We start from the raw sequence: 16,308 nt of genomic DNA on the forward strand, positions 1-16,308 counted from the left end.
CTCAGTCTCAGGATGCGCAGAGCTGGTAGAGATATAATCTACACCAAAAGATATATATATACATACATACACCGCAAACGTTTGCTTTGTGGTGCTGACTCAGGGGAGCTAAAATTTAAAGGTGCAGAACACTTTTCAGTTTGTGTTTTTGAAGAATGATGAATTGTCTCCCTTCAAACAAACAACCGGGCTCTACTGTATGCCGAGCGATACAAGAAAATCCCAGTTGAAAGTCTCAGTTGAAATTCAATAAAACGTGACAAAGTTTAAGGGCCAAGCCAGGGCCCTCTAGTTTTACTTACTTATTGTTCAAAACAAATCTGAGGACACTCACTGGTTGTAGTTTATTTTCAGCTCAATATCCAGGGATTTGTCAGTCCTCAGCACTGCATATTAACCTGAAGTCCTGTTTGCAGGTAGCTAAACATCTGTCTTTGGCCAATAATAGGTCAAACGAGCCGAACTCTCAAAAACAGTGATGTCGTGGTGTTGGAAGGATCAAATTAACACAGTGGCTGAAAACTTCTGAGAGAAAACTGTGAAGTCTCCACAGTTCCAGCGAAAGAGCCAAGCGACCGTGGGAAATTGATCCCAATGTGACGTACAGTTGAGCTGAAGCGCATGACTGTGTAGCCTCTGCTCCACGTCACGGACTAAAACTGAACAAGAACAGTAAACACAAACATCTCAACGAAGCCAATGTTTTATTATACTTTCTCTTAGACTTGTTCAAGTAAAGCAGTCAATCTCATGGCCGCAGTTCGTCATGGTACTCTTTTCTTCTTTCTTTTTTTTTTCTTTACAGGAAGTTATTTTTCTCTTTCCACCTTTCACTTTTCGTCATGGAGCCTGAGTGATCCGTAGCCGTTCATCAGCGCCAGTTTCAGGTGACTGTTTGGAGTCGGATCCTCCTTCTGGGCGCTGTTTTTGGTTGCAAACATCTGGCTGATCTCCAGGAAGGTTTTGTTCTTGGTCTCAGGAACGACCCATATGGTGTACGCAGCGACTCCCCAGCAGACGGCGCAGAAGATCAGGTAGCAGTATGGGCCCGTCGCGTCCTAACAAGGGACAAAATAATCCAAAAGGGTACGGGAGCTGACTTTATTGACTTTAGTAATGTTTAAAGTTTCTTGCAAATCAACCCTTACAAAAAAATCCCATGAAAATCACATGTGGATCACATGTGACTTTCACATGTGATCACATGTGAATGATGTGAATCACATGAGAAAGCACATGAATACGTGTGATTTTGGAACGTTTCGTGGTAAAATCACATGTGATTCACATATGAAAGTCACATGTGATCACATGTGGATCACACGGGATTTTCATGTGATTTTTTTGTAAGGGAAAGCAATCATAAACTGCTGCTCCATGCAAACTGACAAAAAAAAAACCCTGTTAGGATGATTTTATTTCAAAAATATTTTTCCATTTGGCTCATCAAAATGCCATGGCATCTAGCTAAATGATATTTTTTGTTGTGTTGCTGTAAAATTAATTGCCCATTGAGACATAAAATCTGAAATGCTTCAAGTACTATAGTAGATAATATTTACCCCCAAAACATAAGGTAGCACTTTTTGCTTAAGCTAATTTTTCAAAAATGTGTTTTGGTAGTCATTTTTGGATGTTCAAACCAGATTTTTGTTGCACAACATCGCGTCAATTTGGTCAACTTAAATGACATTTGGAAATTATAATTTTATGGTGAAAATGTGAAATATTTTGCATCAACAAAAAGTACAACCAGTTAGCAGGAAGATTAGGATCTATGAAAAAAAAACCCATCAACATAAAAAGTTAAAGTTCAAAGACCCACAAAAACATATTCATTTATCCATCCGCCCAGCCAATTCTTCTGGATCTGAAGGAGTTCCTTGGCCAGAGATTTATAGTCCCCACTTCAGCTGACTGCATGGGAGCAGCTCATTTAGTCCTAGCTGTCTTACAGAACAACCTCATTTCTGTCACTTTTAAAGTGACTGATTAACTTTGTGTTCGTCAGGCAAGCATTTATATCTCTCAGCAATAGGTCGTGGTCGTAGCAGAGACGGCTCGGTGAATGAAAAGGTCTTCATTACTACAAATGAGGCCCTAATCTGCACCTTTCACTCCATCCCACCAAGACTCAGAGATTCTTGAACTCTTCATCTGGTTGAGAAAAAACACAAGCACCAGTGGACTGTGATATTCTCAGTTTACGTGGCCTGACATATCGTTTCCTTTCTCCACGTTTTGGTGAACAGAGTCGAGTGAGATATTAAAAGCTTTACGTTTTAAACTTTAACATCTCTGCTTTAAATTTCTCCAGATCTTTCTCCCTAACCTGTCGTGGCTCCTACTTGGTCTTCATGATGCTGTTTGTTCACTGATGTTCTCTAACAAACCTCTGAGGCTTTTGCAGAAACAGTCGGTTGCCACGACTGTTTCAGATATGATCATATATAAATAAATTGGATAGATCTGTGTCCAGTTCACAAATAAGTGCTAATTTGTGCTAATCTTTCACGTAAAATCCCAGTACAATGCACAGAAGTTTCTGGTTCTTGAATAACAACATATTTCTATCCATCCATTTGCTGTTCTCCCTTGTCCCTAATGGGGTCAGGAGGGTTGCTGGTTCCTATCCCCAGTTAACGTTCCGGGCGAGAGGCGGGATTCACCCTGGACAGGTCGCCAGTCTGTCGCAGGGCAACACAGAAAACAGACAGAACAAACAACCATTCACACACACACTCACACCTAGGGAGAATTCAGAGAGACCAATTAACCTGACAGTCATATTTTTGGACTGTGGGAGGAAGCCAGAGAACCCAGAGAGAACCCACCATGCACAGGGAGAACATGCAAACTCCATGCAGAAAGACCCCGGACCGGGAATCAAACCCAGGACCTTCTTGCTGCAAGGCAACAGCTCTACCAACTGCGCCACTGTGCAGCCCCAACAACATATTTATATACTTATATATAAAATAAACATGACAGACCATTCTGGCTAGTACTAAGTGATCTGAAGCTTGTCCTCCAGAATAGAAAAGTTTCAAACTAGTTTGAAATCGCAAAGTTTCAAACCACGATTGCATCTGAGGAGAAGTGAAAGAGCTGTGCATTGTTAAAAGTTCAGATTCAGTTTCTGACCTCGAGGAAGGGAAAGACGAAGCCAATGGTGAAGTTGGACAGCCAGTTGAGGCAGCCGGCCACGGTGTAGGCCGACGGTCGGTGCGACTGCTTAAAGAGCTCGGCTGTGATCAGAAAAGGAACGCCGGCTGGAAGGACAGGACGAAAAAGGGGCCGTGTTAAAGTAGAAACCAGAACTGCTGCATTCTGTGTCTGTTTGGTGAAATTTATAGGCTCTGTCCGACCAAGCATCCAATCATCACACAAATCCAATTTAATTACCCGGTGCTGTTATGAAATTAACTCCAGCAACTTCATTCATCAAGTAGTTTATCAATATTCCCTCTCTGGCCTGTTTACTGGCCTTCGGTCAAAATTAATAAATGGTGATCTAACAAAAGCCAAAGTGCTATTAAGTTACACACGTTTCCTTTCATGTATTTCATTTAGTGTCTGTTATTGCAGGCAGGAAGATGGCCGACAACGTCTAGAAGAGGCAGGCAGTAAGTGTGAAAAGACGGCAGCTTTGCCGGGACGTCTACAAGTGTCGGGGTTACATCAGAGGGTGGCTTTGCTTTAAACATTTCTCATTGTTAGATTGTGCCTTAGCCAAAGCTCTAATGATCATCTTCCAGAATGATGTCCTCATTATCTGTGGCTGCTAACAGCAGACAGAGAGGTTTAGTACTGTCAGATGAATAACTATAGGCCATCATTTGTCAACATGCTCTACGTGAGAGCAAGGTTTCCTCCGAAAGAAGCCGTATTCATCACAGGGAAGCTTGTGAACAATGAGCCATTAAAGGTCTAATTGCAGGAACAGAGATCCTCCTTCTTGTTCTGTGGTATAGATTTTTGCCGCGTTGATGAATGATGCTACGTACACCAGATTTGGCCCGATTCATCATCCTCACGGGTCTGCTTGATGTGGTGGTAAACTAACGCCTCGTAATTCTCTTCCCTCGTCTCATCTAAATGGCTACAGGAATGGATGTAGTGTGGCAGCACAGATTTCCTAATTTACAAGAGTAATGAAATACAATATCTCTTCATGCTCTCGTAGGGAGGGAAGGGGGGAGTGGAGGCTGAGTTCCTGCAGTTCCCCGAGCTTCCAGTAGGGAGCAGTGTCACCTTAAACTCAAGGGCTGCCTCTGCTGACGGAAAGGGTTCAGATTGAGGTCTGGGAGTGTTTTCTCCTTCTCCTGTGAAGTAAAAATTGGAGGATGTGATGAAGTTTGATTTTACCTGGACCTATGCAGAAGCCAGCGATGATCCCCACAACACAGCCCACACTGATGTAGCTCATGAAGGGAAACTGCGCCTGCAAAGCCACGGAAATTTGCGCACTTTCTAATGACTATCCATTTAATTGCACTCAATCATTTTGATTATAAGATACCAGAAACATAATTTGTACCATGTGGTGCTCCTTGACATTTACTTAATATGACACATAATTACTTTCTTGCTTGTATTGTTATTGTTTACAGGCACAAACAAGACACGGGGAGGAGGCAAATTATAGATATCTGAACTTATTGACTCTAGTATTCCTGTTTAGCAAAATGCACACAAGTTTTTAAGATGCAGTCATTGCAGATGTACCTGCAGGAGGACGGACACGGTGATTCCCGCACAGCACAGACCCATGAAGAGGAACCCACCGATAATCAGAGGTCGTCTGCCCACACGCTCAATGGTGAAACACTAAATAATGGAGGTGGAAGTGATGGATGAATTAACTGGGTTTCATGTTAGCTAACAGTCTAACTTTAGCTTCCTCTCATCTTGCAGTATTGAAGGGTGGTGCTTCTTTAATTTCCTCATCATGACTGTCATTGGTTTTTTTATTCATCATCTGTCTTTAGTGCAATCAAAGCAAAGTGGATTAACCTCCTTTCAGCCAGCTGACTTGCAGTGTGTAGCAGCACGTGGACGACACCACATTACTGGACATTCCAAACGGCCGGTGAAAACCCCTTCACTTTTTATGGCATCTAGTTAGACTTTTTAAATTGAAGATTTTAGCAGTTTTAAAACACTAGAATACACTGATACCTGTAACTTCATCCTGCTTTATCTGGATCTGGATCCAACATTGAGATCAGATCAGATCATAAAATTGAGACTTTCTGCTACAGAAAAAAATAAAAGAACAATGAAGAAGACATTACTAAAAACAATACAATGAAAGATATTACAAACACAATTTTAAAGCACTTTCTGGTGGAGTTTAAATCAAACTAATGTCTGTACACTAAAATAATTTGATCAATCATGCTGTACAATGTTGTGTAATAATTAAATTCCTTTCAGACTTTTTAAATTAGTTTTTTTTTTTTTTTTTTACAATTTACTAATTAACTCTCCAGTCACATAATCATGTCACCAGAGGAGTTGACTTCATGTTTCAGTCTTGTCCTGTCAAAATGATCTGCTGTAAAATAAAGCCAATCACAGACTGATAAACGTCGCATTAAAACGTCCGCTCACCCCCAGCGTCCCAGAGATGACCTCAATGGCTCCAGTTCCCACCGTCGTGTACTGAATGTGAGGTTCTGGGATTCCCGCATTCCTGAATATTTCATTTGTGTAGAACCAGATCTGAAATTAAAAACAAAAAACAAAACAAACAAAAAAAACATGAAGTTTATCAGGACGAATCTGACGGATTAGAAACTCCAAATTAGATTATCTCATTTTCTAAGGAGACAAAAAACCCCGTCTTCACTTGATTCATTATGCCGATCATTTTCATTAGTCCAACCATCACTTATGCGTTTGAGATTCTGCGTTTCATGAGCATGGATTGCTGACAAGTGCTCCCCTTGAAATTAATTTGTGCGTTCTCATCAATCACATTTTACTGGAGCAGCATCCATCATTGATGAGGTGAGGACAGAAATGTGATCGGCGCAGTTCAACCGTCTTGTTGATTTAGTAACCGAACATGTTGCATTTCAGCAACATAACTTTGAAACATGCATATCCGTGTGTCTGGTTGCAGTGAAACATTTCCTTGTGTTCTTTTTAAAGGAAACGTCTTGTGGTTCATTTGCAAAATCTTTATTTTTTTCCCCCAGCTATTCTTTTGTATGCTTATTCCTGACGAGTTTGGGAGCATTTTGCTGTTGATGATCCAGTTTGGGTCAAGCTCCGAAAAAGTCCAAACCTCATAACCTCACATATTATGAGGTTTGTTGTTGCGTTACGGCACAAGGTGGTGTAGGAATATGAAGTGGAGCTAAAATAATGTTTAAGATTTTGTACAAATAAAAGCGACAAACTACCCAATTAGTAAATAAAGTTGTGGAGAAACACCTGGTAAATTCACAGGTCTGGCAAAGAGATTGTTAATCAGAAAAGCTGCCAAATTGTCCATCCTTTTGGTCTGAGGTCAAAATCAAACTTATCTGCAACTTCCAGATCACCCACTTTCTACAACAATGGCCTTTTTTGCCATAAAGACAAAACCAATTGCCACATCTTTGGAGCATCTTTTGCTCATGATTTAAAGTAAAAAAAAAAAAAAAACTTGGCACAAAATGAATAGTGCCATTATTTTAGGACGGTAGCAAAATTATATTTGGGCAGAAAATGAACACCCTGAGCAAATCCCCACTACCTTAAAAACTCATGGTGGCAGCATCATGCTGTGACGACGCTTACCAGGGGCAGTGTAAAGGGTCAGAGGTCATTACAGGGCAATCATTGAAGAAGACCTGCTTTCAGACAGTACAAAGCTTCAGACAGGAGAAGATGTTCAACTTGCAGCTGGGGAACCACGCCTAAAGCCAGCTAGAGCTTCAACTCAGTGGTTCAAAGTATGTTTATGTGTTAAGACCAAAACTGAATGGAGAATATTCTCACTCTCCAGCCAGCCTGACTGATGACTTATTTCAGTGTTAAAATGAGTAAAGTTGGTAGAGACAAAACCCCAACAGTCCAGATTTATGCATCTGTTGGCTGAAGTGTTGGGTTCATCCAGATTTAACTTCGAGAAATGTTCTGCCGTTTTTACTTTCTGTTCATTTAGAGTTTGTAACTGAGGCCCGTAGAGTCTGAAATGAAGCTCTTGATAAGCAGCAGTGTCTCCCACTATTTCCATCCTAGCATTTGTGTTAGCATGAACCTGTATGCTCCAGGCGAGCTACATGCTAACATTTTTCTGAGTAATGCTGCATTTTACTGATCATTGGTTCTAATTCAGCATTTTAAATATTTTCATGTTACATTCACACAGTTTAGCTCTTGTTATTGTAATTTCAATGTGATAAACTACTGAAGTGGAATAAAAACATGAGGACGTGGGTCTTACAATTTTTTGGCAGTCAAGGATTTCAAAAGTGTGGCATGCATTTAGACTCGCCCTTCTTTACTCTGACTCTACTCGGTAAAATCTTTGCATAAATTACCGCTGTACAGCTCTATTCCCAATCCGGTTCCACAAAATGAGTAACACATGCTGACAGTTTCCGTCCTAACTTTAGAAGAGAGCAGATAATAAATCATCAAGTACATGTATTAGAATTCAGTTTTAGCCTCATGTCTTTATCTGCGTACGTGAAGCCTTGCAGAGTTCCTGCATGGAGCAGCTGGGACCGAACGACCCAGCAGGAAGCCCCTGCCCTGCTGGGAAATGATGCCACCGTGAGCCAGCATGCCTGGAGCTCCCATCCACACGAAGCAACGAGCACAAAGATGGGCTCCGCTTTGCCTTCAGATGGGTGGACCTTGTTAGGTGAGGCTGCAGTGAGGAAGATAATGAGGCGTGTTCGTGTCGCCCTCAGCTTAGTTATTCGGCGGGTGTAGTACTGTGCGACTCTGTGATGTATGGACAGAAGGAAGGAGCCCAGCTGGGACCTGCAACAGTCTGAGCTCTCTCTCTCTTTTTTTTTTGCATGAAGCACACAGAGCAATGCACTTCATCCAAAATTAAAAAAACAAAACCAAAAAACACAATAAAGGCGCTGCTGCTGCTCTGTTCCCCACTCACTGCATCGATCCCAGACAGCTGCATCCCGATGTTGACCACCACGATGGTGAGGACCTGCCAGCGGACAGAGCGATCCATGAGCAGACGGCGGACAGAGAGGGTCTTGACGGAGGAGAGAGACCGTTGTTCCTCCTGCATCTCCTCCACCTCAGCCTGGATGTTCCCTTTTTTGCGGAAACACTTGAGGGCTGGAGAACAGACGCAGCTTCTGAATTTTACAGCACGTAAAAGTGAAATGACAAAGAAAAGAAGTGCCGTCTCTGACCTGAAACGGTCGCGTGGACATTTCCCTTCTCAATCAGCAGGTACCGTGGACTCTCTGGAAACCATGGCAACAGCATCAGCTGGACCAAAGTAGGAAACAATACGAGGGAGAGGAGCAGCGGCCAATGTTCTTCCTGTGTGAAGAAATACCAAAAAAAAAACTAAAACATTTTGCTTTTTTTAACTAAACTGTAGATTTCGCACAAAATATGTAAAAATTAAACACATTGGCAAACAAAAAAATACTTTTTTTTGTAAGACATTCATGGTTTTCCATGCAGCTACTCAGTAACTGCTCACATTGGTGTTCAGATTGAAAGGCCTGAAGGTACAAACCAATATTTTTGCTTGTTATCTAATTATAGATCCGTTTGTTTACACGCATCACCAAGCAAGTTAAGCACATTTTTAAGTGATATGTAAATATGCAAGCCCACATACTTGTTTGTTTCAGTGTTGTGAATTCATTATCTGGATAGGGTTGTTTAGCTTTTCCTGTCGTTGGCAAAGTTAGGAATTTCTCTAAGCAAGCTTCAAGAAAACTAAAGACAAATTTATTCTTTTATTTGACAGATCTGGAGGGCCAGGGTCCTGCAACTTCTAGATGTGTTTCTACTTCAACACTCTTTAGTCCCATAACGAGCTAATCAGCCGGACCCTGCAGAACCTGACTGCCAACTGAGGAGGCAATTTAGACATTTGATTCAGGTGTGTTGGACCAGGGACACATCTAGAAGCTGCAAGTCGTTGGATTGTTTTTAATCCCAGGTTTGAAAATGTTCTGATAAGAATAAGAATATCAGGAAAAAGAACAACAAGAAGCTACTTCAGACACAGTGCACAACATTTGGTACCTTTCCCAGCAGCTCAGAGAGCCCAAGAACTTGAGCACTGAAGACTCCCAGACAGATGTGGATACTGGGAACAAGGCCCAGAAAACCGCGCAGGTTCTTGGGGGCGATCTCTCCAAGGTACATCGGCACCACGCTGAGAGAGATCCCTGAAGAAAAATCATAAAACTCCAGATCGATGCGTCACACCATGCGCTCATAAAGAGGGCAGGATTTCAAAAGAAAAGTTGTTAAATTTAAACCTCAGACATTTGTTAGTTTGGTGCTCTGCTGACCACTGACGTGAGAATGAGGTGAGAGCTGAAGGCTTAAAAAAAAGGTTTGAAATGATTTGTGACGTTGCTCAGAAAATATTCTGCAAGTAGAGGAACAGCTGCTTCAACATACATGACAGGTCTCAGTGGACCAAGCAAGTTAACCCTGGCAGCAGAACCCAAGATGCTAAAAGAAGTCTCCAAAACCTGTAGCCGGTTCACTCTAAATGCTTCTTACGTTTAGCCTTTTAAAAACTAACTCAGGTGCATGAACCTCTAGAAATAAGTAAATGTTTTCTGTTTTTGTTTGGGGTAGGCCTACCTGAATGGACCCCTGTGATGAAGCGTCCTGCGATGACCATGAAGGGATTCCTGAACCATCTGCTGAAGCCCATCAAAGACCCTCCGATAAACACCAGCATGGTGGACCGCACCAGAGTCCCTTTTCTGTTCAAACACATCACCTGTCACAGCTCATCGCTCCTAATTATTCTGAGGTTTTCAAAGACCATCAGCGAAAGAGAGAGTCATTTTTACAAGCAAAACAGGCAAGTAATCCATCTGCATCACCTCTGACCTTCCATATTTAGTGACAAGTTCACAGATGACTGAGCTTAAGAGAGTGCTTTCCACTGGTCCAGTGAAATTAGAAGGCTTTGATGTACTGGGAGAGGAGAAATCATTTTTATAACACTCCAAACAGCACTGAAGCAACAGAATACACGGTTTCATACCGAATCGAGCACAAGTCTAATTCATTTCTTCAACAAAGCTGTCAAATTTGGGTGAAGCATAATGTGATAAGTAAAAAAAAGAAAGAAAAGTCCAAAATAGTCCTAAGTCTTTCACTCTCAAATTTATTATGACGCCCTCCAGCATTCCTCAGATTTTATTCAGTTTTAGCTGAAACTGCACTGAGCAGAAATGAAACTCAGTCTAGTTTTACTCGAGAGATTCAATTCATTTATGTTCATTTATATCAATATAAACACTAGGAGGAAGACAAATCAGTAGATCAATAGATAGAGGATATGTTCTATAACATAACATGTTTTCTGTTCAGTCCATAAATTAAGAAATGTATCATAAGATATAAAGTGGCCTCTAATTAATAGTAACATCAGCTTTTTTTTAAAGAAAGTCAGGATTTTAAATTAAAAGTTGACGTCATAATTCTCCAAGTTCAGCATTTCTTCATTTGCTTGCTGTTAAATCCACAGCAATTAAGATTCTAACAAAAGATTTACACAAAAACCTCCAATCAATAAATTCACATTTTTCAAACAGACAACTTCACATAGACTGCAGCTTAAAACTTTCCACTGTGAGAGACTGAATGATATTTGTCTTTTTGTTATGTTAACCAATAACTTATTCACTGTTTTTACTCAATTTGTGCCTCATTTGCTAATATCACTGTTCTGTCTTCTTGTTTGTTCCCCACAAAAACTACTTCTGGATCTCTGCCTCTCTTCCTCTTTATCTTTCATCGTGTCTCCTTTGTTCTTAAGTGAAGAAAAGTGCCAATCTGAACCAGAGTGTTGTGAACTAGTCCTGCTTCCGAATGGGGTCGTCCACGTCAAAACAGGAACGTTCACAGCTTAGTTTGCTGCACCGCAGCAAATCAGACGGCGACGGAGCAGAACAGAACAAATGACGGATCAGGAGGCGAGGAGCATCAATGACACGCTGACGCAGCCACATGAGGAGCACGTTGCAATCTGCATTACAGGAAATTATCAAGACGTTCTGCTTTTATCTGATTACAGGGACGAGTTGTGATAGTGATGCCAAAACCTTTGGTCAAAATCTTAATGTATCCTTATGTATGGTTGAAAAAAAAATGTTTCAAGTCAAAAATAGAAAAAAAAGGGAAAAATTAAATGAGGAATAAATATTTAACTAAAATTAAAGTGAGCCTGATTTGTGTGAAATTACAAAAAGGATCTGTACACCATTGTTTGTCTTGTCAAAAGGAAGGCTGACAGTTTTACACTGCAGAAGCTCAAAATCTTACCAGGTATTTTTGTCTAGTTTCTAGTGCAAATGTCTTAGTGCTCTTGAAATAAGACACAACTAACTTCAAGTAACTTTTCAGCAAGAAAAAAGAGCTTGTTTTAAGTAGATCATTCATTAATATTGATTAATTCCACTGCCACTTTTTAAGCATGTTATAAATGAAGTCAATATTAAATATTATTGATTTAAAACAAACTCAAATCTTGCTGAAGTTACTCATAACTTGTCTTATTTTAAGTAAGATATTTGCACTTGAAACACTTTTTTTTTGTGTGAAATGTAACATTTTTGAGGTCACCGTTTTCTCTTTTCTAGGTCTCAACAAATATTTTAGCCTGTTCCCTGCAAAAAAAAAAAAAAAAAAAGTTGAATGACTGGATTTCCCCCAGATCTGCCTCTGCTGCCAGTCCAAATCTGTAACACTGTAGAATCGCAGTCGGGGGTCGCATGAAGTCATCCTGAGTGGCAGCACTTTCCGGGGCCTTGATAACCACTGAAACAAAATCCACCGACTCAAAGATACTGTGAAAGTTTTGAGGAAGCTGCAGAAACCAACCTCTGCGGGCGAGTTGACGACGGCCAAATTGAAGCCGTAGAGCATGGAGCTGCCGAACGAGGCCAGGAACGCCACCGCCAGCAGTGACCATGTGAGATGCTACAGAGAGGAGAGCAAAGAAGCAAATGAGAAACAAACTGTGAGCCGTACCGCACATTTTCCACCACGGAAAGAAATTTTTACGGCATCATGTGGCTGCCAAACAAACATCTGACCTTTGCAATTATTACAGCGTGAATCAACAAAAACTTTGTGTCATTTCCATGAAAGAAATCATTGTACTAGATCACACAAACGCTTAAAAAGTTTCTGTTGTTTACATCTCAATCACACGCAGCCTAAAAACGAAGACGTGGAATCTTTCCTGAAGTTAAAACTTTTGCCCTCACAGAGGCAAAGGGCGCATGTGACGCTCTCTTTAGAGTTTGAAGAAAGACAAAATAGGTCAAGATCTGTAAGATTTTAACTTTTTTCCAACTTTATATGGCCATTCCTTTAGATGTTGCGGAATGACACTAGTGTGAGTGTGAATGAGGGAAAAGTAGGCTGACAGAACAAAAGCTGCTCAGTTCTTCAAATAAATCTAATTTAGGTCCAAACTGAGGAAGTTTTGAGCTCTGAATAGGTCAGAGGAGACAACGCTGAGCAGTCAGCGTCAACCCGAGTAGATTTTACTTTATCTAATGTTCAGCCTCGCCTCACGACTTCGGCCTTCCTCTCTGGTTGTGTTGCATACAAGATGGACAACAAACAACTTTTGAGAAAATACGAGCTTAGAGTGACCAAGATGAGTGAACTCACCCCACTGATTTTTGCAGCATTTTCCGTTAACAACTCCTCTGCCATTTATGTCATGAATAATTCCTCCTCTGGTGTAATCAGCTCGATGGAGACGAGGAGCAGCTCATCAAAGGGACCCGTGAAAACTCCTCGCTCCGTGTCCCATTTGTAGATTCCTCCCATCGCTCACGTGGCGCAGAGGAGGCGCTTCCCGACGCAGGGCGGGAATCTGCCGACTTATTATCAAACTCCTGATCCATTCCCAAACCAGCCGTGAATTGATTCCACCGGCTCCGGTCCATTAGAGATCACATGAGCCCTGTGGGTCATCCTGAAGAGAAACAAACAGCTAATGATGGAGAAGCTTGGCTTTTAATAAACCTTTAGGGAGGAGAATCAGCAAGAAAAGATGCTGAAGAAACTGTCAAAAGTTAGAAAAAAGATGGACTGTGCGAGTCAAATGAATTCAATATTGTGTGAATTGCCAGATTAGTCACATTAACTGTGATTTCATATTTACTAAAGTGTCATTATTATACATTACAACATATATATATATATATATATATATATATATATATATATATATATATATATATATTGTTTTTTGTTTGAAAAAGCACATTTTGTCTCTGAAATTATCGTTTATTTCGCCTAAATGTTGGGTTTCCTCTACCCAAGACATTAAACCTACAAATGAAGCGTCAGTACATCACCAACCTGATGAGCTCTGTGTTTATTATTTGTCTTTCTTCCCTCTGAGGAGACTTTGGCAACAGTCTCCAGCACTGCCTCCTTCATGGTTCTTGCACTGCACTGACGTTTATCCTTCTGATTCAAATATGGGACTTCAAATCAGATACAGTGTGGTGAGAACAAACACTACACACGAAACTGCACTCGACATGATCTTTGGGTTTCCTTCACATTTATTTGAATTTACAGCCCTGAGTTATACGTTTGTTGTGATAATTTTGGTTCTCATGGTTTTATCCTGATCAATCCTTTCAGTCTTTTTTACTTTTTCTTTGGTTGTTCCTTAGTTTTTCTTGCTTTCTGCTCTCCTCTCACACCTGGTCCTCATTGTTTATTGCCACACCTGTTGCTCATTTAGGCAATTACTCCCCCTGGTCGCAAAAAGGCAATTTTTTTGTATTGCTGAATAAACATTTGCTGAGCTCTAATCGATCTGCTTGTCAGAATTCAGGTTCTTTCTATCTGACTTTTGCATTTGCATGCAGCTTCTTTGTAACAGGTGCTGTTATTTGACAGAGTTGTTTAACTCATCAGACGGTGTGAAAACTTCAGTCGGTACGGAAATCTGGGGCGTCGTTTCGGTTTTAACTTTAGGGATTACGTTAATGGAGCTCAACATGAGAAATCAACTTTGCAGTAATGTTTCTGGTAAAAGGTTTTCTTTTCCCAAAAACATGTGAATTGTTCAGGTTCTCCACAGCTTTTGTTGCTGAGAAGTTTTATACAATTTACCAGCGTCTTTTTACAGTCCCTCCTCTTCACTGAGAAATGAACTTATTGTTCTGCATTCATGGTTTTCACGTGACATCAGATCCTCAAACCTAATTAGGCATTTCCTTGGCATTCAGAAGTTCTCCATGCTGTAAAGTCAGAGTGACCAGGACATTTGCATTTCCTGGTCACATTTCCTCAAGATAACTTCTCAAATAAACATTAGTCTGTCAGACTGGAGCTGATCAGAGATTTTTCAGTAAAGATACCTCTCAGCGGTATACCATGTTGATGAAACCATGTACCATCAATAAACACAACAGAATCCCTTACATTGCCCTCTAAATACAGGGTGAAATAGAGTTATAGTTAGAAGATCATCACAATAATCAGCCTCTGTCATGTTAGCAATAGATTGGTTGCATCTTCATCTACAGTCTACCTCCAGAGCTCAATCATGCTACTCAGTGTTTTTAAATTAGAAGCCAAATTGACATGACGCCGCCTGTCAATCATTCCGGGTTTGTCAGTAAATGACCAATCAGGGGTTGCAATTTCTCCCTTAGTACAAGCACTGTTAACATTTCCGGATTTCGTCGTCGCTAACGCTGCCGTCATAGAGAAATTGAGGAAAATAGGAAAATTCTGGTCCAACGTAGTCAGTGGTGAAAATGCAATCCTGACAGCTGATACCCAGCGAGCTTAGAGAGCGGAAAACAATTTATATCATTTCAAAAACCCGAAATGAGTCTGGAATAATGCTAGAAATGAATCAAGGCCCGCAGCCGACCTCATGTCCAGAATGAACCTGCGATAGACAACCTCATGTTATAAAGGTCACTGGTCGTAAACATCCCATTTTTTGCATTCACAACACTTATTGATAGTCAAATCAAAGATTAATAAGTGAAGGTAGTAATGATTGGTTTTATGTGTGTAAATTCCAATGCTAGCTCTCTGCTGCAGTAACTGTGATATTTACAATTAAGCACCTTTTTTATACTAATGTTTATTTTTAAGCATTTTCCTGAATGCAGATTTTCACAAGCTGGTATTATTTAAGTCACTTCTCACCAGTTTTTGTATGTGCAAAATGAGTCCAATACCGCGTTCACACTCGCATCCAATGAGACTTTGTGTCCCTCATTTTCCTCTGGCCGCTAAAGACTTGGGCTTTAATATTGATTTCTCTTCTGTGTCTCGCAAATAACCTTATGGACCTGATGCAGGACTCATCGGAGAATTTTCTCGCCTGTCGCCTTTGCCTTAGTGTTGGCTGTTAAAGCAAAAATGTGTCGGGTAATGTATTGAGTTTCACTACCACTGCCATTACTGTTTGTCGGAGGTTTTGTTCTACTTCCGCCGGCGTCAGCCGACTTGATCCTCATTTACATTTATGAGATATAAGTCATGACTGAAATCTGTTGCTTTTCATTACTTAGGTTTTTTTATTTTATTATGTTTTCTTGTCTGTCATTTGTCCTTTATTTTATATTATTTTTATCTATGCAGCACTTTAGTCAACATGCTTTAGGAATAAATTTGACTTTAACTAAAAGTCTTTTTCCCCATTTACTTTGTGAATTGAATCATGACTGAAGGAACCTGAATACAAGCGGCTGCAGTGAGATTGTGACGTCAGGTTGGTTCATTCAGTGCACTTGAAGTCAAGCCGAGGTAGATCCACTCTGATCTGTGACTGCTTCTCTCCTCCCTTTGGATGTTTTCTGTGCATCCCACTCGGAGTAGAATCTGGTCAGACCCAGAACTTGCTGAATGACTTCCTCTCCCATCTGGAAAACCAATACCTTCATATTCCAGAAAAGTAAACTGTAAGGAAATTTATGAAATCCATAATGCGTTGTTAGCAGAACAAACACTTTGTGTGTTTTGGACTCCTAGCACTGATTTTTTATTTTATTTTTTTGTCTGGTTGATCCGTTTTCCATCTCTCTCACACAATTTTCAATCTTGGTGCCCATCTTCATCGCCTGACTG

The 16,308-nt window shown here is 40.6% G+C and overlaps 1 protein-coding gene and 1 long non-coding RNA gene across 2 annotated transcripts; both read right to left on the reverse strand.

The window, feature by feature from the left end:
* Positions 1 to 687: 687 nt before the first annotated feature.
* Positions 688 to 10,081, reverse strand: slc2a15b (solute carrier family 2 member 15b). Its single transcript, XM_044114217.1, has 9 exons — positions 9,811 to 10,081; positions 9,238 to 9,383; positions 8,385 to 8,517; positions 8,120 to 8,307; positions 5,617 to 5,727; positions 4,729 to 4,830; positions 4,369 to 4,444; positions 3,145 to 3,272; positions 688 to 1,058 (listed from the first exon to the last, which is right to left on the reverse strand). Exons 1-9 carry the CDS (start codon positions 9,947 to 9,949, stop codon positions 831 to 833), a joined length of 1,251 nt encoding a protein of 416 aa, XP_043970152.1. The 5' UTR covers positions 9,950 to 10,081; the 3' UTR covers positions 688 to 830.
* A 54-nt stretch (positions 10,082 to 10,135) lies between these two features.
* Positions 10,136 to 13,808, reverse strand: LOC122829577. Its single transcript, XR_006370392.1, has 4 exons — positions 13,564 to 13,808; positions 12,865 to 13,174; positions 12,064 to 12,162; positions 10,136 to 10,152 (listed from the first exon to the last, which is right to left on the reverse strand). It is a non-coding gene; the product is annotated as an uncharacterized LOC122829577 (long non-coding RNA).
* Positions 13,809 to 16,308: the final 2,500 nt, after the last annotated feature.

The sequence above is a fragment of the Gambusia affinis genome, linkage group LG04, assembly GCF_019740435.1.
Source record: "Gambusia affinis linkage group LG04, SWU_Gaff_1.0, whole genome shotgun sequence".
NCBI classification, from domain to species: domain Eukaryota; kingdom Metazoa; phylum Chordata; class Actinopteri; order Cyprinodontiformes; family Poeciliidae; genus Gambusia; species Gambusia affinis.

Excerpts from the sequence above, each read along its gene's own strand:
- slc2a15b (XM_044114217.1), bottom strand. The coding sequence starts at position 9,949 with ATGTGTTTGAACAGAAAAGGGACTCTGGTGCGGTCCACCATGCTGGTG. Across the intron at positions 4,445-4,728 it reads CCGTGTCCGTCCTCCTGCAG|GCGCAGTTTCCCTTCATGAG; the intron begins GTACATCTGCAA and ends GTGGCTTTGCAG. Across the intron at positions 3,273-4,368 it reads TGGCTTCTGCATAGGTCCAG|CCGGCGTTCCTTTTCTGATC; the intron begins GTAAAATCAAAC and ends CTGTCCTTCCAG.